A 21598-nucleotide genomic window follows, 5' to 3' on the forward strand; every position below is an offset into this window, starting at 1 on the left:
GACTGTCGCTGACGTGGTCGTCGGTATAATGCGGACTTGATTCAACTCGTACACGTACACGTACTCGTACGTTGTACGCTGTCTCTCCTATCGAGACGTCGAAAGTGAGTGCCATGTGTGCATACGATTTATAAAGAGTACAGGATGTTCGTCGATCTACACTCTTTCTTGGCTTAAGCCCACGGAACACCGTACAAGACACTCCCTGGAATTAATCATTCACTCTGCATCCAGCAGCATGAAGTTTAGCGCTATCTTTGCTGGCCTCAGCCTCAGCCTCATCACGGCCTCAGCATTCCACATCCCCGAAGGGACCCCCGATGGCGTCTACTCCGTCAGGACCTACCCAAACGGCACCGAAGTGCACACTCGCCTCTCCGGGCCCGCGCCTGTCACTCGCCGTAACGCTCACCAGAAGCGCATAACAATCGACTCAACAGCATGCTATCCCTCCGAAGGCACCGAAGAACTCGACAACGCCAGCACCGACGCCGCGAACGCCGCCTTGCAAGCCCAGTGCGGCGACGGCGCAGAGATTGACGGCTACGACGACATCTATTCCATCAGTGCATGCGTCGTCGCATACGCGTGCAATTTTTCGGCGCCCGATGAGGCTCCCTATGCGCCATATCCGGTCTTCTGTTACCGGTCTGACAGTATTGCTGCGAACCAAGCCATCACCCAGGCTTGTGGTGCGTATAAGCCTGGATCGGTGCTTGATGGTCCGAACGATTATCTGATTTCCTATGGGTATGAGAGTTATTGTACCGCTAAGGGGCATAACTTTTGTGGAAGAGGGGCTTAGATATCTTATGAACTTTTGTTGGTTCTGTTGGAGATAGCGGGAAGACGAGAGTAGAAAGTCAAGGGGGCGGAAATTTTTTTTGTTATTTAGGCATTCTTTTGCTCTGTTATGGAAATTACGGTTAAAACGAGGTCATGCTATTCAACATAGACTATAGATCATAGAGGTCGTCATCATTCAAGATTCAAAGAGTGTTCGAACTTGTGTATGCGGTCTCCCTCTGATGAGTACAGTTCGTTTTTCCAAGTAGGAGTCGTTCTTGAGCCAGTGTTGTTATCTCTTAGTAGTGATAATGTGCAGCGACTACTTGCGGAGGCCAAGCGCGAGATGGAATTCGCGCAGCCTCGTCTTGGATCAGGCTTGGCATTACTCAAATGTGGCAGCCAAAGTCAGCACACTTGAATCGAAAGCAGACATACTCACGAGATCTCATAGGTGCTTGCACATACCGCATCTCTCAGGTTTCCTACGAGTCGCGGTAGTGTGGCCACAAACACGGAAGGCAGATCTGGAACCCGCTAGATGATTCATCACCGACCACATCCAACTTCACAGTTGGGGACACATCACACTCCGATCGGCAGGGTTATATGTCCTCAATGCCATTCTAGAAAACTTTTGTTGTCCGTACTTCCAGACACCGACGTCGGCCGCGCGAGGCTTTGCTCTCTGATCTCGCCAGAGCATTGTGGTAGAGTTCCTGGTCGTTCGTCCTTCTCGTCTGGTTATACCCACCCGCCGCCAGAATGGCTATAATCTCTTTATTCGAACACTTCAGCAAATACAACGTCGGCTCCACCGAATAAATTCCCGAACCTTGATCGTACTGTCAGAATACATAGGCTACATCGCTGAGATTGTACTTCTGCAACCAGTCGCTCAAGGGGATGAAAAGATCCTTGGTCACTGAAGAGGAGGTGTTGAAGCCGTTCTTGAGATCTGGGTGCCTGTCCTGTTAGGCTTGGAAACGTGGTAGGACTACGCAGCGGTTGGCGTAGATTGCTTCATAATCGAGTGTTCCTATTGTATTCGTGCGGGGAGGTGTGTAGCCGCCGAAGTCCATGGGCAGCAGGGTATGCGAAATGATTCTCGAACGACGTTGATGCTCTTGAAGAATAAGACGCTATAGTCGACTGTGCAGTCTGTGACTGGATCGTATAGGCGTTGACGTGGCCACGTCGTCTGGATCGTCGCTTGATCAAGGCATGTGAGCGATGTACCGGGCACGTGAAAAGGCTCTGCCATATGCAACTTCGATTCCTCTTGCTTAGAGACGTGTTTAGCCACACCGTTCACCTAAAGGCATGAGGCGCTTAGGGCTCGGTATGGAATAGCATTACTGAGTACAGTATTTCGACCCGTCATCCGCTCGATCAAAGTTGCTCGATACTGTTCTTGCTTCAATCGGTGGAGGTAAAGCTTGTGAAAGATATACTTATTTTAAAGTAGAGACTATGATCTTGTTATTGTAGTTGCTGTGTACCGCTTTGTTCCTCCTTCAAACCAATTGCTCGCGGCAATCGCTCCCGTAAATTGAACCTCTAGAAGCAGGATCAATTTCAGCATCGATCAATGCCGTCTCACTTCCGCAGACTGTGTTCAATTCTGCTCCCGTGACTGTGATTCCAAACGCAAATGCTGCAATCTATTGTGGAACCCTAAGCAGATGAACCTTTTAGGGAATATGTATGTCGTTCAATCCCAAACGGCCACGGCGTTCAGAAGTCCTCTCGGTCTCGCATTTGAGGTGTATTCAGGTAACGCGTGCGAGGCAGCCAGCCTTGCTCCTTCGCCATAGAACGCTGACCAAGCGGACATCACATTTCTGCCCTCTCGAGCTTGTAGTCTGGAGATGAATCTTGTGTGGGTCGCGTAGAATCACTCTTGTGGTGGAGCGATCTAGACAGATGATGTCGTCCCCCGCACTCATGGCAACATGGTTTGTCAACTCGTCTGTTCCAGTGCCTACAACTTATTCATGTTGTGGCTTGAATACGACGGAGCTCGTGCTGTAAGTCGTAAGTATACCGCTCCGTGGAACAGCAACATCGATGCTGGAGTGCCTATCTCAAAGTGTGCATAAAAGGCACGACCCCTCTTAGAAGTACTGAAGTCCATAACGCGTCGAAGATTAGACCCTTACTGTTTGGAGTCATCTACTTGGTCAGAATGAAGTCCATTGCGCTCTGGTCTCTGCTGCTGGGTGCAGCTGCTGTTGCTCAGCAGATAGAGTACGAATACGTTATTATCGGTTCTGGTCCGGGAGGTGGTACGCTCGCGTAGGCTTGCATCACACGAGATTTAGAGTTGACAACAACAACTCGTACTGCCTCACTAACATCAAGCTAGTGCAAATCTTGCCCGGGATGGACACTCAGTCTTCCTCATCGAGGCGGGTGATAACCAGGGACATAACCTTACAGAAGTGATCCCAGGATTGTAAGTGTCCTGAAGATCGATGCTATCTATGGAGGTATAAGGCTGACACCTAGGCAGTAATACCATAGCATCAGAAACACCCGGCTTTGCTTGGAACTTTTTCGTCAATCACTTCAAGAATGAGACACAGGCGCCCGAGATAACAAATACACATACCGACTGACCAATGGCTCCCTCTATGTCGGGTTGGATCCTCCAGCCAATGCAAAGCCGTATGTGGAATGGCGTTGGTTAAAGAACCTGTTATTATGCTGATGTGGATGAACAGGCTTGGTATTCTGTATCCTCGCGGCAGCACTTTGGGCGGCTCTTCCGAAGTAAATGGAATGAACTGGGCGTTGCCGCCTGACAACGATTGGCGATACATTGCCACCTTGACCAATGACGACTCTTGGCGTCCTGAGCAAATGAGACAGTATTTCATGGAGCTGGAGAGGAATGAATATCTGCCTGAGGGTATACCTGGTCATGGCTACGATGGGTACGTTGCGGTATGTCCTCCTTCGCTCTAATGTGAACTCTGACTCGAGAGGCTTTGGAGAGACTGATGACCGTCGTGAAGAGCTTCAACGACTTGGGATACCTGTCGTTGTCGACCTGCCAGCAGTTGTAAGTGGCCCCTATCTCATTTCAAGAAGGAAAGTGGACAAGTGCAGTGACTTACGAGCAGGAAAATAACATGCGAGATAACTACGAGGGCGACGTTGTAGTTCAAGCCAACGTTGATTTCGAGAACAATCCTTTCGCCAACTGTACCTACAGCCTGTCCAACCAAAGCGATCCCTGCCTCGAGCAATGGGAAAACGATCATACTGGACCGTACGGAGAGGGAGGCGCGCCACTAATCATGTGGTATCGATCGAAACAAAGCCAAAACAACGACTCGGACGTTTTCTTCTTCGGTGGCGCCAGTGCCGTCTTTCGTGGCTACTTCCCAGGCTACAGTCGTGAGCAAGTTCCCGCGAGCACTTTTTACTGGTCCATGGTCAAGATGAAACCTTGCAACGCCGCATGCATAGTCGAGTTGCGGTCCACGAGCCCGAGAGAAGCACCATTGATCAACTTCAATTACTTCGACGTGTCGAATGGGCCCTAAAGGCGACCGCAACTATTGCGTTGACTCAAAATTTCGGGTCAACGGTGTCGATAACCTGCGTGTCGTGGACGCATCCGTCTTTCCGATCATGATGGGCGGGTTTCCTGTTGGACCAACGTTCATCATTTCTCGGAAAGCTTTTCATGTGATCACGGCGGATCAAGCGTGTTCGTAGGGACGTCCTCTCCAATCTATAGTTGGCAGAAAGGGGCAGCTGGAAGAAAGTGGAACGAGGAAGTGAGCTTCAGATGGTGGGCCGGTTGGGTGGGGAGACATACTTGACCGAAGATCTTTCTTAAGCTTTTGCAAGCGTTTGCTCTCAACAGCGTTTAGTCTTAAAATATCTGAGCTCGTGTCCAACCCCTGTTATGTATCAGCTACAGCTACACCTGTTTTTCTATTCGCCGCAGTGCACCATCTCCAACACAAGATAAGGCGACGGCTGGGAAGCTCGAGCAGCTTTGACTTACATGTACCCAAGATCCGCGAGATACAGTTCGCTCAGCCTCGTGCCCGGCCACTCCTTCCAAACTCGGTTAGTGGACAATGGGCCGGACCTCTTACTGAGTTCCAGCCTTGGCCGTGTGCGAACGAATTGCTTAGGAAAGGTAACGAAACGCTATCTCCGCCGTTAAATCTACTCCCACCGATCCTGTCCGGTGACTGCAATGGGCGCAGACGGCGATGGATTTGGCGTTCTCCTTCCCAATTTTCGAGTCTATGATGCTCGATAGGAATTTTTTACCAAGACGTCTGAGTCCGCTCCTGTCAGGTATCAATTCATGGTCTTCCTCAGAGCTTTATACAAGTTATTTCCCCGAACGCTTGCATCCTCCGTGGCGCTAGAATCTTGCCGAAATAAATACTTTCTCTCCCGTTGTGTTAGTATCGTTTCGCTCCACACCTTTCCAAAGACGAGGCTCGGCTGACGAGTTAAGATCGTTGCATTTTCGCTATCAAGTTTTTTTTTTGAAAATGTGAGAGCCACTGGTCTTTCCCAAATCGACTTGTACTGCAGTTGAAGATGCCGCTCTATCGGCCACAAGAAATCTCTCTTTGAGCAATTAATTCATAGAGGTAATACCTTCTTCCTATTGCGTTTCTCGATGCTTATTTACACTAAAGTCGCTCTCTTCTGCATTGAATGTAACGCAGATTATCAATGGAAAGCTATAAAACGAGATATTAGAACTCATTTTGAATACGTTTGGAAGAGCGAAGCTAGGACGTACAACTGAGGGATGTTTTCATGCTACTTAGCGTTGATGACGGGAGATATATTGACTTGATTCAGGTTGATATCAGTGTCGGGGTCGATGTCGGCAATTCCATTGAGTATGTCGTTGGCGATATCGTTAGCGACGTCGTTGCCTATGTCATTGCCCACGTCATTGGCAAGGTCATTGGCGACGTCGTTGGCGGTGTCGGTGATGTCGCCGACAGTGTCGCGGAGGGCGAGGCCACTTGGGCTCGGGTTTGAAATCGGAACAGCAGCAGTGTAGGCGACCAGGGTCGTGTAGGCAGCAATGAGAGCAATGAAACGCATTTTGGTGATTTTCGAGAAGGGTAAATAAGGTAGGGAAAGACCTAAGTGGATGGAAGCAATAGGTAGAGAGGAGACGAAAGATGGATCATTGGTCACAATAAAAGGGAGGACATGAGTCTCGGTGGTCTCGGTGGTTTGTAAGTGGTATGTGTAAGCTGGGGCTTGTGTTGAGATTGAAGTATAACTCTAGTGGCAACGATCCAGGGCCGCCAATGAACCAAATTGTTGGTCAGCACTCGACGTGGATGATAAATGACTTCAATGTTTTACTTCGTGAATAGTGCATTACCTAGAAGGAAAGCTGCTGTGACAGCTCTACATTCGCTGCCATTGCTCACAGAGGTGGTAGGCCACTGCGAGACCTGCTAAGCAGTAGAGGAAGGTTACCTAGCTTCCTAGACGAGCTCAATCCAAAACAGAATGTACTATGCCGGAAGTAGTTATCAAATGGGTGCTATTGCTCAAGAAAATAGCCCGTCCATTCTTGGACGATGAAACTGCAGAACAGTCAATTTTATTGCTCGCAGACATGTTCACTGCGGATCTTGTCGGACGTTCGAGGATATGCTGTTCCGCACGATTCTCTCTGTCTCGGCTCTCACTTTCCAACTGCAAACTCCCACGCATACGTCGTAGTCCGGTCTGTCTGGAAGTACGGCAGCGACAGAGTATTGCCCGAGTATGAATGTCCGATATTTCCCAAGTCGGTTGGTCCGTCGACCTCGCTGTAATGAACGTCGTTGCCCACTGGAAATTTCCAAGTTTGGACATTCAGGTTGCCACTCGCTGCCAGCCCAAGAGCTGTAAGATTGTTCAATGTGACGGTGTAGGTGCCAGTGGTTGGTGGTCTGACGCCCATGAGAACTTTGGCGAATCTTCCGCCAACTGTTGCGTAGGCGTCGAACTTGCCGTCTACGGAGACGCTGGTGCCGACGCGATTACCGGTCATGTTCTGGCTATAGTATCGATATACTTGATAGTCGCCGTTCGGGAAGTAACCCGTGCTTGCGTACTCGTTGGGATTAGGCTTCGAGAGCAGGGATGCCGCCAGATCGTGGAGTTGAGTTCCGCCAAGCCAATTGCCACGTATCCCGATGGCATTGTATCGCTCAAGCTGTGAGATCCAGAAGGCTGAGCCAGCGGGAACTTGCTCGTCGAAGACTGCGTACTCGTTGATGTTGACGGTCTTCAGGGGCAGCTTGTTCTGCTTGAGAATTGCGACCAGGCCGTCGTATGAGGACGACATGGACGAGCTGTCTCCGGATTCCTCATGCCACACATATTGGTCTGGAATGGAGTTGTTCTTCTTAACGTACGAAGCCCAGCTTGTGAACCAATCGTTGTTGAAGTTCGGTTGTCCCGCGGTTGTAGGTCCAGAGAGCTGGACTGTGCCGCTATTGTATGCCGCACTCGAGAATATGTCAGTGTCGGTGCATAACCAGGTTGCTGTCGGAATGCCACAAGGCAGTGCTCACCGAAGCCTGTAGTATCCACGTCCCCACATGGCGAGCCACTGATCAATACTTCGTCCCCAAAATGGAGCGTTGTCTGACTCGTTCCAAATGTCGATGATTAAGTTACTCTGCATCTTGTACTTGTTGATATCGGCGATTACGGCATTGAGGAACTTGTCGTAGCTCGCCCAATCGCCATTGTCGCCTGGTCCAGCACATGACGAGTTCTGTGTTGTGTCGAAGCCCCATAAGTCGTGGAGCATCAAGACGAACGAGCCTCCATGCGCGCGTGTTAGTTGGTAGTTGCTAAGAGCGCTTGCGAATCGTTGCTTTCAAGAAACGGGGTCAGCCGTCTTGCAATATGCCAATTATATTTGAAACTAACCTCATAGGGTGCCTGGCCATAGCACCATCCACCACCGACCTGAGCTCCAGCAGCTCGCCCATAGTTGAAACCGAATCCATCAAGGAGCGCGGAAGGTATCTGCTGCTGGTTGTCAGGAAGCCCATAAAGGATGCCAGACGCTAGGTGTTTCGGTGTTCCCGTGTTGTTTCCAAAGTTGATAGTCGGGCCGGCGCCCTCTCTGGGAAGTAAAATTGTGGCAGCAAACGCTGGAGCCAAAGTGAGCAACGAAAGAGCAGAGTACATGTTGAGTTGCGATCTTGAGGACTTTGGTGGACCCGAGCTTGTTAAAGCTTGAGGTATGCAAGTGGCATGATACTTCTTAAATGCATTGTGGTCGTCGAATTAGTTTGCATATCTCCATCAATGACCATTGACCAAGCTTGCCTAAATCTTGGGCTTCCCGGTGGGATACCGTAAGAGCAGTGTCATCCCACAGTCTTCCGGCAGGCAAAATCGTCTCTTCCTAGCATCCCGCATGCCCAATTTGCGGGGTAATACGATGGTGCAGGAACAATTCTGGGGTTGTCGTGTGATACAGTACCTTTTACCAGCGAAGACTAGGGACCATCTGACGTCTTTCGATGGCGATTGCTGGGCGAGCTGATTGAGACCCGAGTACGCGAACAAGACATTGTTAGTCTCGTCAGTATTCCAGCCGCCAATCTCATGCATGTCACGTATGCCTGCTGGCCCATGCAGTATAACCATCAGATCGTCCGACTTTCCTCTCCATCTTTGAGAACGCTGTTCTGCCGAGATTGAAGAACAGCCATGCTCTGACCGCCGTTGGTGATTTGGCATGTTTCTTCCTGAACTCCGGCATGAGACACATTGAAGACAGTATCGCAGCATCTCATCATGATATTCGTGACGTATTTGTGAACATTGCAAGACTTGCAGAGGAAGAAGTTCCTTTCAGGAGAGGAGGTTGTTTTCAATCGGCTCGGGGAAATATAGATCCGATCCATGGCCCGTGCACACGTGAAAGTTGGAAACAGCGAGGCGCGTGAGGCTGTCTCTCTCTACAACAAGACAAAAAGACAACAACATGAATGCATTCCATCGAAGCTGTACTCTCTGCCTATGTTACTGCACAACGAACCCACTGTGGGCCAAAAATCGATGACCCGCGATCGCGCTCACGGATAGTGGCGTTCACTCCCGCTTCACTCTCTCGCCCACAGCCGCATATGGATCAACCCTTGTCGAAGCAAACTTGCGAGCTCCTACTTTGGCGTTGAATAGAAGATCCAGTTCTTCATAAGACCTATCCTTGGTCTCTGGCAGTCGAATGAATGTCCAGACGAAGCACAGAGCGCATGTCCCTGCCCAGAAAAGTGCCGTTTTCCCCTGCCAGTTTGCGTTTCCGGGATTGATCATATAAGGCTCGATGACGTTTCCGACTACTTGCGAGATGTAGTATGCCATTCTCGAAGGGCAGACTGACTTGTTTCGGAGCCTTACTGCGGACGTCTCGGAGATGATGGCGTAGCAGACCGGACCGACCGTGAGGTAATATATCAGCAGCCAGGCAACGACAAAGCCGGCCTGAACGTAACTGGATGTGCTACCATGGGATACGGCGGCAACGATGCCAGTAATCAAAAGACAGACTGTGAGGAGTCCGAGACCCCAGACATACAGCGTTCTTCGACCAATACGGCTGATCAGGTACCAAGATATGATTGTTCCAATGGATGCCAAGCCGAGTCCGCCAACACTGAACTTGAAAGCGTTGGAGGACGAGAGACCTGCCTGAACGAAGAAATACGCTGGCGTTCCTCCAAGCGGTGATCCACACCAGATCTGCGACGCAAAGGCCATGCAGACAATCTCTGTCCTTCGCAAATCGACGCTTTTGAAGCAGCTCCAGTAGCTCGTCCCAGATTCTGTCTCGGCTTCGATCATGTTGGTGTGTTGGATCAGCGCAATGGTATCTTGTGGCGCCGCTGTGGAGTTCTTCGAGGTAAGACGGCGTACGGAATGCGCTGCTTCTTCGATCTTCCCTTTACTGACGAGCCACCATGGGCTTTCCGGGCAGAACCAAATGACGGCGAACAGTGGAAGTGGAAAGATCCACTGGATTGCGAACGGAATACGGTAGGCCCATTCTGAAGTATTGGTCGCGAAACCTTCCAGCACACCAGCAGCGATTCTAGAAGTGAAGTCAGCAAGTGCCTCATAGATAGAGCAGGTTACTCACAGTTGACCAAATGCCCAGCAAAGGTTGACATAGACTGTCAAGTAACCTCGAAGAGTCAAGGAGCTATTCGCTGTCAGCATCTTGATGGGTCTTGCTTGTACCGTCGCAACTCACCAGACTTCCGAAGCGTAGGCAGGCGCCATGGTCGCGAACACACCCCAAGGAATGCCACAGAGGATGAGCCCGGCCAAGATCATGCCCAGAGATGTTGCGAAGAAAAGCAGAAAGATGAAAGCAGTAATCGCGATCAACGACGCCAGCAACACCTTGCGGTACCCAAACATATGCGTCAACCATCCATTGAGGAATGCACCGAGCAAGGCCCCTAAGGTTGGAGCGATCCCCAGAGCGGACTGCCATGGAGCGGGAATCTGCCAAGTGTTCTGCGACGGGAGATAGGAACCGTATCGCTCTGCAAAAGCAGGCTGTGCGAACAGAGACGTAACCAGGACGATATCGTATCCCTCCATGATACTGTCACGGCTCAGCAATCGTTCAAGAGCTCGTAATGCCTCACTCACATGGCAGTCGAGACTGCAATCGACCAGACGACAGCCTTTGGCTCGCTCTTCAGAGCTTGCCAGACCGTCTGAGTGTGCTCACCGGCCGCGGCATTGTGTGCTGCCTCGTTCTTGTCGTGACCAGTGGACAACTCTTCGACATGCATGGGCACACCCCCTTCCAGCTCTTTCTCAAGAACCATTTCAGCAGAATCAGCGCGTGGAGTAGAAATCTGGGTTGGAATGGATCGTCGAAGGGTGAGAAACGATACTAGCGACGGAAGAATACAACAAGACTGGACTCTGAGTCGTGATCGACAAGCTGTTCTTGTATCCATGGTTCTCACGTGGCAGTTAAGGTTACGGGATCCCACCCCCACAAAGGCTGAGATGAGGAGAATCGTCGACTTAGCCTGAATCCCCCACCGCGGAACTTACAAGGCCTAGGCCTCTCCCACTGGACTTCACTCTCCCACAACCGTGCTTACGTTGAAGACAGCATCTGACATTTGGCCTTTGGCCATGGTTCGTACGCCTTCAGATCCCTTCGTCTGCCCGCACTGCCCGAAGACTTTCATCAGGCCGGAACATTTGCGGCGCCACATTCGTTCCGTCCACGATGAGCAAGGCACGATCTTCCGGTGCGGAGAATGCGACAAGAGCTTCAATCGAGCCGACAGCTGTCGAAGACATGAGCAGAATCATCACAAACATGTCCAGGACGGTGCCGTCTCCTCCATGAGCAGGGCCAAAGCCGGGGAGCGCGTACGCCGGGCTTGTCGTAATTGCGCGAGAGCTCGGACCAGATGTACTGGTGGCAGTCGCTGCACGCGTTGTCGATCAAAAGATCTCACATGCACGTATGCGAATAAATCAAATCCCCTGGATGGAAAGCAGGACGTCGTAGGAACTCACGAATCTCATGTCGAGCCCGTTCTACAGCAAGAGATCCAAACGGCTGAGGTCATCGTAGATCCACCAACATCAACAGCTGCTGGAGAGCCTGTGCGATCTAATCACCCGGATGAGGCTGTTGTGAATGCATATGATGTGCCTTCGACCGGTCTTGCAGACCTCGCGCAGCAAAGTGTAGACGACAATTTCAGCTGGAACGACATCAACTGGCTACCTGTTGCCGACAATGTCGACTTCTCGCTCCTGTTTGGCGTTGGGCTTGACCCTGCGGCTGATGAAGGCTGGCAATCAGTTCCGGTCAACTCACAGCAACCGGCACATCATGCAGCGCCAGCGTCGTCCATCACCAGTTACGAAGACGACACCGCAGCCACGGGAAAGGCGTCTTCTCTATACGCGGATGGCTTTGGCGGGCGGCATTCGCTCCAGACTATTCCCAGGTCACCAGTGTCCCTGGATGAGGATAACTACGAGACTTCTATAACACATCTGCAATTTCCAGGTCGCGTTGCCTTGGCCTTGCACGCCAGTGGTTTCGATGGACCTGGCCTTGACGCTACTGTATACAACTCACTCACGGAGCACTTCCACTCACTTTGTACACGTCAAGCGGGTCTGGGAAGAGCGTTTGCCAGCGTTACATTTCCATCGTCTGCCCAGCTGAGTCGCTATCTTGGTCTGTACCTACGGCACTTTGATCCCGACTTCCCATTCATTCATGCCACAACGTGGTCCCAACACACCGCGCCCTGGATTCTGGTCCTCGCAGCGGCGACCATCGGCTCTAGCTACGACGTCGGACCTGACAGCTTCCAGACTGAGGCAGCTTTTCGCGAGTTCCTACGGCGAGCAGTGCGTTGGAATCTTGACGTAGAGATCGACTGCGACCCTTTACCACTGGCACAAGCGTCACTGCTGCACGCCATTGCCCAATTCGGTAGCAACGTTCCGGCAAGTGCTAGTGCCGCACGCCATGATTTCGAGCTGGCGATGGAGCTCTATGAGACGAATGTTGTCCTGTTCCCTGCGGATGAGATTGATCTCTCGCAGGGAGCTCTCAAGTGGCAGGCTTGGATAGCCCAAGAAGGCCATACTCGTCTCATGTGGTCTTGCTGGTTGGTCAAGGCTCTTTACACTTTTTGGCTGGCGACTCCAGGAGGGCACATTAGTTTGCCAGACCAACTGTTGGTTCTTCCCTGCGATGCGGATCTATGGGACGCTACTAACGTGGAGAGTTGGGTGGCAAGATTCCCCAGAACGCAGCCATCTGCGACCCTACTTTCAGCTCTTCAGTCTTTATTTGTCAGACACCGAGTCCCATCACCAATTCACACCTTCAGCGAAGTCCTGCTCACGTATATCATACTTGGGAGAGCAGACGAGGTGGCCAGAACGACACAGCAACCCTTGCACGCGTGGAGTCCAGGGCCAGGAGACGACCAAAGCAATGATGAAATCCAGCTGCCAGTATCCGAACCCATCTGGCTGCCTGCGAACCCTCGATACGCCGCGTGGCGGAACAGCGCCTGCGACTGTTTCGACGTTCTGCATTGGAAAGCGAATGCAGATAGTACAATGGCTCGTGGCTCAGAGGGACCTTTGATCTTGCACTTGCATTTGGTACGGCTACTTCTCCTCTGTCCCTATCGGAGTTTTATCAGCCTGGCAACGAACCTGAAGAAGCGGCCTCCAACTGCGAATAGAGATCTACCCTCGGCTGCACAACTGGACGAGAGCATCCTGCGATGGCTTACTATGGACGATCACAAAGGCCGACTGAGCCTTGTGCATGCAGGCGCCGTCTTCTGGCATCTTCGCCGATACGCGCGTGGTCACTTCTATGAGCCGTTCGCGATGTACTTGTCGAGCCTAGTCATCTGGGTCTACGGAGTCTATCTACCGCAAGTCCGCGGCAATCTTCTTCACATCAAGCAGATGAATGCCGCCGAGCGGGCTCGGAGGCTACAAGATAACGGAGGTATAGGTCTGAGTCAAAGGAACAGCGAGGAGGCAGAGGATGACTTGACTCCCAAGACTATCCTGCTTGATCGCCCTTGCGACGACGAAATCGTTCAGGTGTTCGTTAGGCGAGGATTCGATATGCAAGCTGATATGTCAGGTGCACCCGACATTAGCCTGCCAAACTCGCAGAAGGTGGTACTGAAAGAAGCAGTCAAAGTCCTTCGTCGACCACAGCACAGACATGTGGGACAGAGTCACACATACCGGATGGCTTTGCAGCGGCTACTCCAATTTAGCTGACCAGACTCCGCGTATCCCACCGGACCGGCTGATGTGGTGAACTGTGGCACAAGCTCCACTATTTATCGACTCAGGCAAAAGTGACCACACAAAAGTACACGTCGGTCCTGCAACAGGTCTTTCGCAGGTACAAAATTTTGCTTTGCGTCTTCCATCTTCGTCGCTCGTTTTAAGACTGTTTCGATCCCGAGCCGTTCGCCATGTTTATCAAAGAAGCCGGAAAGCTCATCTATCGCTTCGACGACCACACGCTCTGGATCGAAGCATGGGGTCCAAATGCATTTCGCATCCGAGCCACGCGATTAGCATCCATGCCCTCAGGAAACTACGGTGCCCTGGCAGAGACCGCTCCCAAAAGTACAGATGGTGACATATCCATCTCAGAGGATGATTCCAAAGGCAGCAGGTCGATCACCAATGGAAATATCCGTGCAGAAGTGTCTCATCGTGGCAAGATCATCATATACAATACCGCGACTGGCAAGAAGATTCTCGAGGATTATGCTCGCCATCGTCTTGATCTTCAGGATGCCAAATGCAGTGCTCTGAAAGTTGAAGCTCGCGAGCTCAAAGGCATTCCCGGCAGTGACGGTTTCCACGCCACGATGAGATTGGAATCTCTGGATCCTAATGAGCGCATCTACGGTATGGGACAATACCAGCAGCCGTATCTGGATCTCAAGGGTACCGATATCGAGCTCGCGCAGCGCAACTCACAAGCCAGCGTTCCCTTCGCCGTGTCCTCTCTAGGCTACGGGCTACTTTGGAACAACCCAGCCATTGGTCGTGCTGTGCTTGGAAAGAACATCATGAGCTTTGAATCTTTCTCGACGAAAAGCATCGACTACTGGATAGTTGCTGGCGATGGCCCTAAAGAGATCCTGCAAGCGTATGCTGGTGTTACTGGTACGGTGCCTATGATGCCAGAGTATGGACTTGGGTTTTGGCAGTGTAAGTTGCGTTACTCGAGCCAGGAAGAATTGCTAGAGGTTGCGAGGGAATACAAGAGGTAAGTCGGAGCACTTCTGCATCAGACCACTTAGCTGACGCATCGAACAGGAGACAGATCCCCATCGACGTAATTGTCATCGACTTCTTCCACTGGAAACACCAAGGCGACTGGTCCTTCGATCCCAAGTATTGGCCTGACCCGAAAGCCATGGTGACTGAGCTCAAGCAGATGAACATCGAACTCATGATCTCCATCTGGCCGACCGTCGAGCCCGCCTCGGAGAACTGGGACGAAATGCTCCACCAAGGGCTCCTAATCCGCCATGATCGTGGGCCTCGTGTTGCATCCGAGACGGGAGCGTATAGCACATATTTTGACGCCACGAATCCCGCCTCAAGAGACTTTGTGTGGAAGAAGGCTAAGCAGAACTACTACGACTACGGCATCAAGATCTTCTGGCTCGATGAGGCGGAGCCGGAGTATAGCGTCTACGACTTCGAGTTGTATCGGTATCATGCTGGTCCGAATCTCGAGATTGGAAATGCTTATCCGCGCGAGTATGCGAGGGCTTTCCACGATGGGATGACAGCTGAAGGCCAAGAGGGCGTGGTGAATCTCCTCAGGTGTGCGTGGGCGGGAAGTCAGAAGTTTGGAGCGTTGGTCTGGAGTGGAGATATTGGGTCGAGTTGGGAGGTTTTGAGGAATCAGATTGCGGCGGGGTTGAATATGGGTGAGCACTACCCCCTTTCCAACCCCTTGATGATCGATCCACTGACATCCTCACCTCCAGGCATGGCGGGCATCCCCTGGTGGACAACCGACATAGGCGGCTTCCACGGCGGCAACCCCTCCGACCCAGCCTTCCGCGAGCTCTTCACGCGCTGGTTCCAATGGGGTACCTTCTGCCCCGTCATGCGCCTGCACGGCGACCGCGAACCCAAACCACCGGGTCAAGACACCGCCCCCGGCGCCCCGAACGAAGTCTGGTCGTACGGCGAGGACGTGCTCAAAATCTGCACGAAGTACATCGCCATGCGCGAGGAGATGCGCAATTACACGAGGAGCCTTATGCAGGAGGCTCATGAGAAGGGGAGCCCGGTCATGAGGATGCTGTTTTATGAGTTTCCGGAGGATGAGAGGGCTTGGCGGGTGGAGACGGTGTATATGTTTGGGGAGAGATATCTTGTGGCGCCTGTTCTGAAAGCGGGGGTGAGGAAGATGAGCGTGTATTTGTCGAAGGGGGCGAAGTGGCGATTGTGGGATGGGGAGGAGGTGTTTGAGGGTGGACAGGAGGTGAAGGTCGAGTGTCCTATTGAGAAGATGCCGGTTTTTGTGAGGTTGTCGTAGAGAACGAAAGTAGACCTGGTCACCATAACTTCGATAGAATGGCGTACTGGATCTCTTCCCATCATTTGTCAATAATCAGGTATGTCTTGAGGAGGTGAAGTTGGTATAGCCGGCCCGAGCGTCCACAAAGGTGGCCGAAACCGAGATGGATCACAATCCCATCCATGCCGGGAATTTTCTCGTCTTTTTACATCACATTGTCTCTCTACTCCTGTGGTCGTCTCCAAGACAAGAGTGATATAGCAGCGTCCTGTTTGGGTAGGTTCCTGTTCCTGGGCAGTCAGTCGTACGGTAGCGAGGCACCAAGCTCTGACTGTGCTGCTATCTTGGGAAACCTGCGCCAGAGACGGTGTATGCACCTCTAAACGCAGCTTGGATAGATCTTCTGATTCTCTTTTTCTCCCTGCGTCCACTCACGAACTACCACGTTCAGACTTTTTCTTGTGTATGCGAAGAGGTGCAGCTGACAACACATCGCGCTTCGACGACTGCGCCACAGCGAACTTGGAGCTGGAACCTTGCATGAAACAGCGTCTGTTGCGCGGTGCGTGCTGAGGGACGACTTCTGGACGCGCAATACCATGGCGCAGGATGGGAATACTGGTGGAGGACTGCTGGACCTGGAGAGGGAGCTGACTTGTTCGGTACGGTGGAAATGACGAGGCTGGTCGGGAGGCACACGAGCAGCTAACGAGAAGGTGGTAGATATGCACGGATATCCTGTACCAACCACTGACGCTCCTGGATTGTTTACATACTTTCTGTGGGAGTTGTTTGAAGGAGTGGTTTAAATGGCAGGCGGCTTCCGCGGCGACCAACAATCGACGAACGACTCATCCGTATACTTGCCCGTCATGTCGCGAATCGGTGAGGGGGACGAAGGCGGACTGGAGGTTGAGTACGTTGTTGGAGGGGTATTTGAAAGCGAACCCGGATAAGAGCAAGACGGAGGAGGAGAAAGAGGAGATGCGGAAACACTACAAGCCTGGGGACGATGTGTTGCCGCCGGTGAGGGTGGAGGTGGAGAGCGAGGATAGTGAGGATGAGAGGTTGATGGCTGAAGTGAGGGAGTTGAGTATGGCGGATGTGGATCCGGAGACGGCAAGACGGAGGGCAGAAAGAGCCGCGAGACATAGGCAGAGGAGAAGGCAGGGACGAGATACGCCTGAGGATCAGGAACGGAACCGACAGCGACAGGAGGACGAGAGGCAGGTTGAGCATCAGCCCTCTCTGCGGAGTCTGCTTAGTGGGTCGGAGATCAATTCTCAGGACGTGCAGGAGGAGATATTGCACTCGATCTATTCGGAGGGACTGCTGAATGGGATCGATATCGATAACCTCACGCCGGCACAGGAGGAGGAGCTCACGGAGCGGATCGCTGAGGCTTATCGCAGAAGACAGAGGAATAGAGAGCGATCACGAAATCGAGACAGGTCAACGACTGGTGAGCGTGGCGAGAGGCCTGGTCGTTCTCCGCGTGGGCCTACATCGCGGACGCAGAGCCCAGCACGGAATCAAAACCAGCAGCGTGCAGATAGCCAGCCACCTCAGCAGCAGCAGTCAAGGGCGAGACCACCAATTTCCAGACCACACCTCTTCGAACAGCAGGCGTCTGTTGGTGCCGAGCGGAATGAACGTCGATCTGCGAGCTCCACAAGCCATCGAAGACAGACCTCTTACAATCGCAATACTTCTACAGACAATGTAGCCCCAGCCGCCCGCTCAGCAACAGATCTCTCTCAACACCCAACCAGCGACGATAGCCAACGTCCAAGGCCACGAGCCTTGTCGAATAACGCAAGAAGCACGACTGATCCGACGAATCTGCGCAACGATGTCCAACGTGTCCGTAATACGTCTGGAAGCTTGAGACCAGATGCCGCGAACCACTCACATCGATCGAGGAGTCGAGAGAGTGAGCCTGCTCGAAGACAGACGAATCCACCAAGTACGAGTACCAGTCTGGCGCCAACATCGGCTCCCACCAGCACTCCGCCTCAGCAGTCCGTCCGACCAGCTGTATCAACAGCAGCCTTCGCCCCAGAACCTGTGACTTCCGAAACCGCAAGCAGAGCACCGCCTTCCATATCATGTTCAAGATGCGAGAAACCTCAAATCCAGACCAAACTCCACTACAACTGCTCAAAATGCAACGACGGCAACTTCAACCTATGCCTCCAATGCTACCGCGCCGGCCGAGGGTGCAACCACTGGTTCGGCTTCGGACTCATGGCCATGTACCGCTACGAACAAGCCGCGCTTCCAGAAGGCCACTCCTCTCGAACCTACGACTACCCACACATCATCACACCGCGCCGCTACGACCAAACCTCACCACACACCCTCCACTCCGGCGCCTTCTGCGAAACCTGCCTCACCCCCACCAACGACTGCTACTGGTACTGCGAGCTCTGCCTCTCAGGCGCCTGGGGCTACTGCAACGCCTGCGTCCTCCAAGGCCGACACTGCACCCACCCCCTCCTCCCCACCGCGCACGTCACCACCCTCCCCAACCCCCCAAAAGACATCCGGTACCTCCCCCTCCCGCACCTCCCCCCAAACAGCTACGTCCTCCTCCCCGTCCTCACCGACTGCGACATCTGCCGCCTCCCCATCCCGCCCAACTCCACCCGCTTCCACTGCTACGAATGCAGCGCCGGCGACTACGACGTCTGCAACCAATGCTACACCTCGCTCGTCTCCGCCGGCAAAATCTCCTCCGCGAATGGCCCCAAGGGCTGGAGACGCTGTCTCGCCAACCACCGCATGGCCGTCGTCGGGTATCAAGACACACCCCTAGCGGGAGGCAAGCTACGCATCACATTACGAGACCCCGTCGGTGGATGGAGGCTTAAGGACTCACCTACCACCATCGCACCTCCCCCTCCTCCGTCCCAGCAGAACGGGAATGCGAGTGGGAATAGAACCGGCTACAGCGCCATCGCCTCCTGGTCCTGGTTTCCCGAGGAGGGACAGGCGGATGAGTTGGTAATCCCTGCGGGCGCCGAGGTCAGGGAGTGTGAGGATTTGAATGAGGATTGGGGGGTTGGGGTTTTTGCGGGGAGGGTGGGGGTTTGGCCGAGGAATCATGTTCAGAGATTGTGATTTTCTTCATGGGGAGGAGGAGGAGGGGAGGGTGAGGATCGGGGGTGGCAGGGAGGTATGGGGGGATCTGGGTGTTATGTGGGGATGTGGGAGGGATGGCCAAGAGTTGATGAATCCACGAAGAGACCACATGTATCTAAACGAGACAGATGAAATGGCCAACACAGGATGCCCAAAGGAAATCGTGAATTAGTTTGATATTCCATATTTGCATTTCCTGTTCCTATTCCTGCTTACCTAACGACCAGCGTCACGACTCTCTACCATCCATACATCCATCGATCGTTGCGGATCGCCTGCACCTACGATACCTTCTAGGTATGTTCGTCTCTATTCTACAAACAGTAACAGTAAAAGCAAGCAAAAACTCTTGGACGCCTTATGAGCGCCTTCGCTAATCGTTTCATCTCGACACTCCTCTCGACAGAAGAAACACCGAGTCCCATTCATTCCCGACAAAAGAAACCCCTCGTCTCTCCTCTGTCGACTCGCCATACTCAAACTCAAACCCTCCACTTCAACAAACCAACCCCCTCGCCTTCCTCTCCAGCACCACAACCTCAATCCTCGGAACCTCCCACTCCCTCACCTCCCGCTCATACTCGCCCACCTTGAGTTTCATCTCGCCCCACCACTCCTGAAACTCCCTCATGACGTCGCGATGCTCGGCCTCCTGTCCTTGACCCAGCTCGACGCGCATCCGGTCGACCGTGTATCCGTACCCGCGGAAACGCGGCCAGGCGTGCTCCTTGCAGTCGGCGAGCTCGGCTTTGAAAGCGGAGAGGTATGTTTCCCAGGCGTTTTCGTCGAAGGCGGGCGGTGGGAGGGAGATGCTCGAGTCGGTGGTGATGATGCTGAGTGGGGAGAGCTGGCGCGCTAGTTGGGAGGCGTCGGGCATGGCGCCTGCGTGGGTGTCCTTTTGCGTGGTGGGCATGACGGGGGTTGGGCAGGCTTTGCTGTCGAGGGGGGTGAAGGGTGGGGATTCCATGCCGGGGATGTTGGTGCGGCGTTGGGGGAGGCCTTCGAAGGAGAGTTTCTCGAGGGGGAGGATGGAGGAGGACATGGATGGGGTGGGCGAGTCGGGGGAACTCATCGGTGGCGTGTCGGCTCCGACCACTGCGGGCGACTGGTTCGAGGTGTGGCGCGAGAGGTGGTGCTTCGACTTGTCGGGGTAGCCGCGGTAGATGGCCTGCTGGTCGAGTTTCTTGATGCGTTCGAGGGCGGTGCAGACGGCCGCGCCGGCGTACTCCCAGTCCTTGACGGCGTCGCCGAGTTGCTGAGGGAGGCGCTCACATAGGTGATCGGGCATCTGCCAGATGGTGAGGTGTTCAGGGTCGTAGGAGAAGTTCTCCATGCCGTTGTCGGAGCAGGGGGAGCGGTCGACGGCGAGGTCCTTGCGCATGTAGAACTTGTAGGATTTCTCGGTGCGGGCCCAGGAGGGACGGCGGTAGGCTGGTTGACGCTCCATGTTGAGGTGGTGAAGATGTGGGTGAAGTGTGGAGCTTGTGGTTTGGCTAGGCTTGTCGAGGGCAAGTGAATGGTGCCAGTGAGATCTTGCCTAGAGTTATCGAGGTCGAGGCGGAGATCGGGGTCGCAGTAGGTGATATTGTTTCCAAGCAATGGCAGGCAATCATGGACCCGCCAATGAAACCGACTGAATGCTCTGAAGTGAGTTGAGTTGTTGGCGCCGACGAGCGAGTGACGGTATGGTGGTTGGTGGTTGCAAGTGTCAAACGAGCGACAGTGGTGAAGGAGCGTGGTGGGTGGTGTTAAATGCAGAAAAGAAGTTTAGGTTGAGCGAGCGAGCGGCAGGTGAAGTCGAGTCGAGTGGTGGTCCGATCAGGCCATGGAATTTCAAAACTGGAAAGTTCCTGGCGGCTGTTTCTGTTCGGCCAGGTCAGGTCAGGAAAGAAGAAGGTGATGCTCTACCTACTTCTTCTTCTTCTACCCCGGATTCTTGTGTCGAGTTTCCACTGGGTTCTTGCTCGCTTAAGGTTTTAGCGGGGGTTTAGGTTCGTCTTTTTCTTTTTAGCGTCGTCTGGTGAGTGAAGGTCAGGATGACGCTGGTGCTGCTTCAGATTTCACGTCGGTTCGATGATGATGAGAGTTGCTGTCCGCGGAGACTGTGCCGATTCAGCCAACGGCGCACAGGCTGGTGACGATTGTGTTGGATTCTTCTCTCGTGACTATGGCGAAGCATGCTAGGTAAGAGGTGGTAGCCGGTGGAAAGGCTGGGAATTTCCGTGACAGCTTTTTGCTACACAACTCGTGAGAGATTCGACCGCGTACCCTTGTACCCATGCAAACATGCGAACGATACTTGGTACGAGTTGGCTTTTCTGCGCACCAAGAACCCGCCACGCAGGTCCCGACGATCCGACCTATCCTCAAAGCCCTGCTTTAATGACTGTATCTTTTGTCCCGACTCCTGCAGTGCCTCCCCCCTGAAATCCAGTCACATACACATCGCAGCCCATGCTATCATGTCCAGTGAGTCAGTTCGAGTGGTCAGAGTGTTGCTTTTACGGCAGTACACTCCTGCAAGAAACGATACTTCCAACATTTCGT

General features: G+C 53.0%; 9 protein-coding genes across 9 annotated transcripts; 5 read left to right on the forward strand and 4 right to left on the reverse strand.

The window, feature by feature from the left end:
* Positions 1–238: 238 nt before the first annotated feature.
* M409DRAFT_30153 (uncharacterized protein) lies at positions 239–805 on the forward strand (the record flags this gene model as incomplete). The annotated part of the gene is made up of 1 exon (XM_033809787.1): positions 239–805. The coding sequence occupies one exon, from the start codon at positions 239–241 to the stop codon at positions 803–805; it is 567 nt and encodes a 188-aa protein (XP_033660292.1).
* Positions 806–2974: 2169 nt separating this feature from the next.
* On the forward strand, positions 2975–4340 carry M409DRAFT_30154 (uncharacterized protein; the record flags this gene model as incomplete). The annotated part of the gene is made up of 5 exons (XM_033809788.1): positions 2975–3084; positions 3155–3244; positions 3513–3725; positions 3775–3853; positions 3915–4340. 5 exons carry the CDS (start codon positions 2975–2977, stop codon positions 4338–4340), a joined length of 918 nt encoding a protein of 305 aa, XP_033660293.1.
* Positions 4341–5431: 1091 nt separating this feature from the next.
* M409DRAFT_30155 (uncharacterized protein) lies at positions 5432–5886 on the reverse strand (the record flags this gene model as incomplete). Its single annotated transcript, XM_033809789.1, has 2 exons — positions 5432–5510; positions 5597–5886. 2 exons carry the CDS (start codon positions 5884–5886, stop codon positions 5432–5434), a joined length of 369 nt encoding a protein of 122 aa, XP_033660294.1.
* A 598-nt stretch (positions 5887–6484) lies between these two features.
* Positions 6485–7989, reverse strand: M409DRAFT_37945 (glycoside hydrolase family 39 protein; the record flags this gene model as incomplete). Its single annotated transcript, XM_033810834.1, has 3 exons — positions 6485–7295; positions 7362–7669; positions 7726–7989. The coding sequence occupies 3 exons, from the start codon at positions 7987–7989 to the stop codon at positions 6485–6487; spliced, it is 1383 nt and encodes a 460-aa protein (XP_033660295.1).
* Positions 7990–8901: 912 nt separating this feature from the next.
* On the reverse strand, positions 8902–10652 carry M409DRAFT_71071 (uncharacterized protein; the record flags this gene model as incomplete). Its single annotated transcript, XM_033819018.1, has 4 exons — positions 8902–9901; positions 9950–10012; positions 10064–10423; positions 10471–10652. The coding sequence occupies 4 exons, from the start codon at positions 10650–10652 to the stop codon at positions 8902–8904; spliced, it is 1605 nt and encodes a 534-aa protein (XP_033660296.1).
* A 535-nt stretch (positions 10653–11187) lies between these two features.
* Positions 11188–13626, forward strand: M409DRAFT_30158 (uncharacterized protein; the record flags this gene model as incomplete). The annotated part of the gene is made up of 1 exon (XM_033809790.1): positions 11188–13626. The coding sequence occupies one exon, from the start codon at positions 11188–11190 to the stop codon at positions 13624–13626; it is 2439 nt and encodes an 812-aa protein (XP_033660297.1).
* A 200-nt stretch (positions 13627–13826) lies between these two features.
* On the forward strand, positions 13827–15925 carry M409DRAFT_30159 (glycoside hydrolase family 31 protein; the record flags this gene model as incomplete). The annotated part of the gene is made up of 3 exons (XM_033809791.1): positions 13827–14635; positions 14686–15308; positions 15369–15925. 3 exons carry the CDS (start codon positions 13827–13829, stop codon positions 15923–15925), a joined length of 1989 nt encoding a protein of 662 aa, XP_033660298.1.
* Positions 15926–16506: 581 nt separating this feature from the next.
* M409DRAFT_71073 (uncharacterized protein) lies at positions 16507–19030 on the forward strand (the record flags this gene model as incomplete). The annotated part of the gene is made up of 3 exons (XM_033819019.1): positions 16507–16569; positions 16631–17369; positions 17433–19030. 3 exons carry the CDS (start codon positions 16507–16509, stop codon positions 19028–19030), a joined length of 2400 nt encoding a protein of 799 aa, XP_033660299.1.
* Positions 19031–19547: 517 nt separating this feature from the next.
* On the reverse strand, positions 19548–20498 carry M409DRAFT_60874 (uncharacterized protein; the record flags this gene model as incomplete). The annotated part of the gene is made up of 1 exon (XM_033814600.1): positions 19548–20498. One exon carries the CDS (start codon positions 20496–20498, stop codon positions 19548–19550), a length of 951 nt encoding a protein of 316 aa, XP_033660300.1.
* Positions 20499–21598: the final 1100 nt, after the last annotated feature.

The sequence above is a fragment of the Zasmidium cellare genome (assembly GCF_010093935.1).
Source record: "Zasmidium cellare ATCC 36951 unplaced genomic scaffold M409scaffold_60, whole genome shotgun sequence".
Classification (NCBI taxonomy): Eukaryota; Fungi; Ascomycota; class Dothideomycetes; order Mycosphaerellales; family Mycosphaerellaceae; genus Zasmidium; species Zasmidium cellare.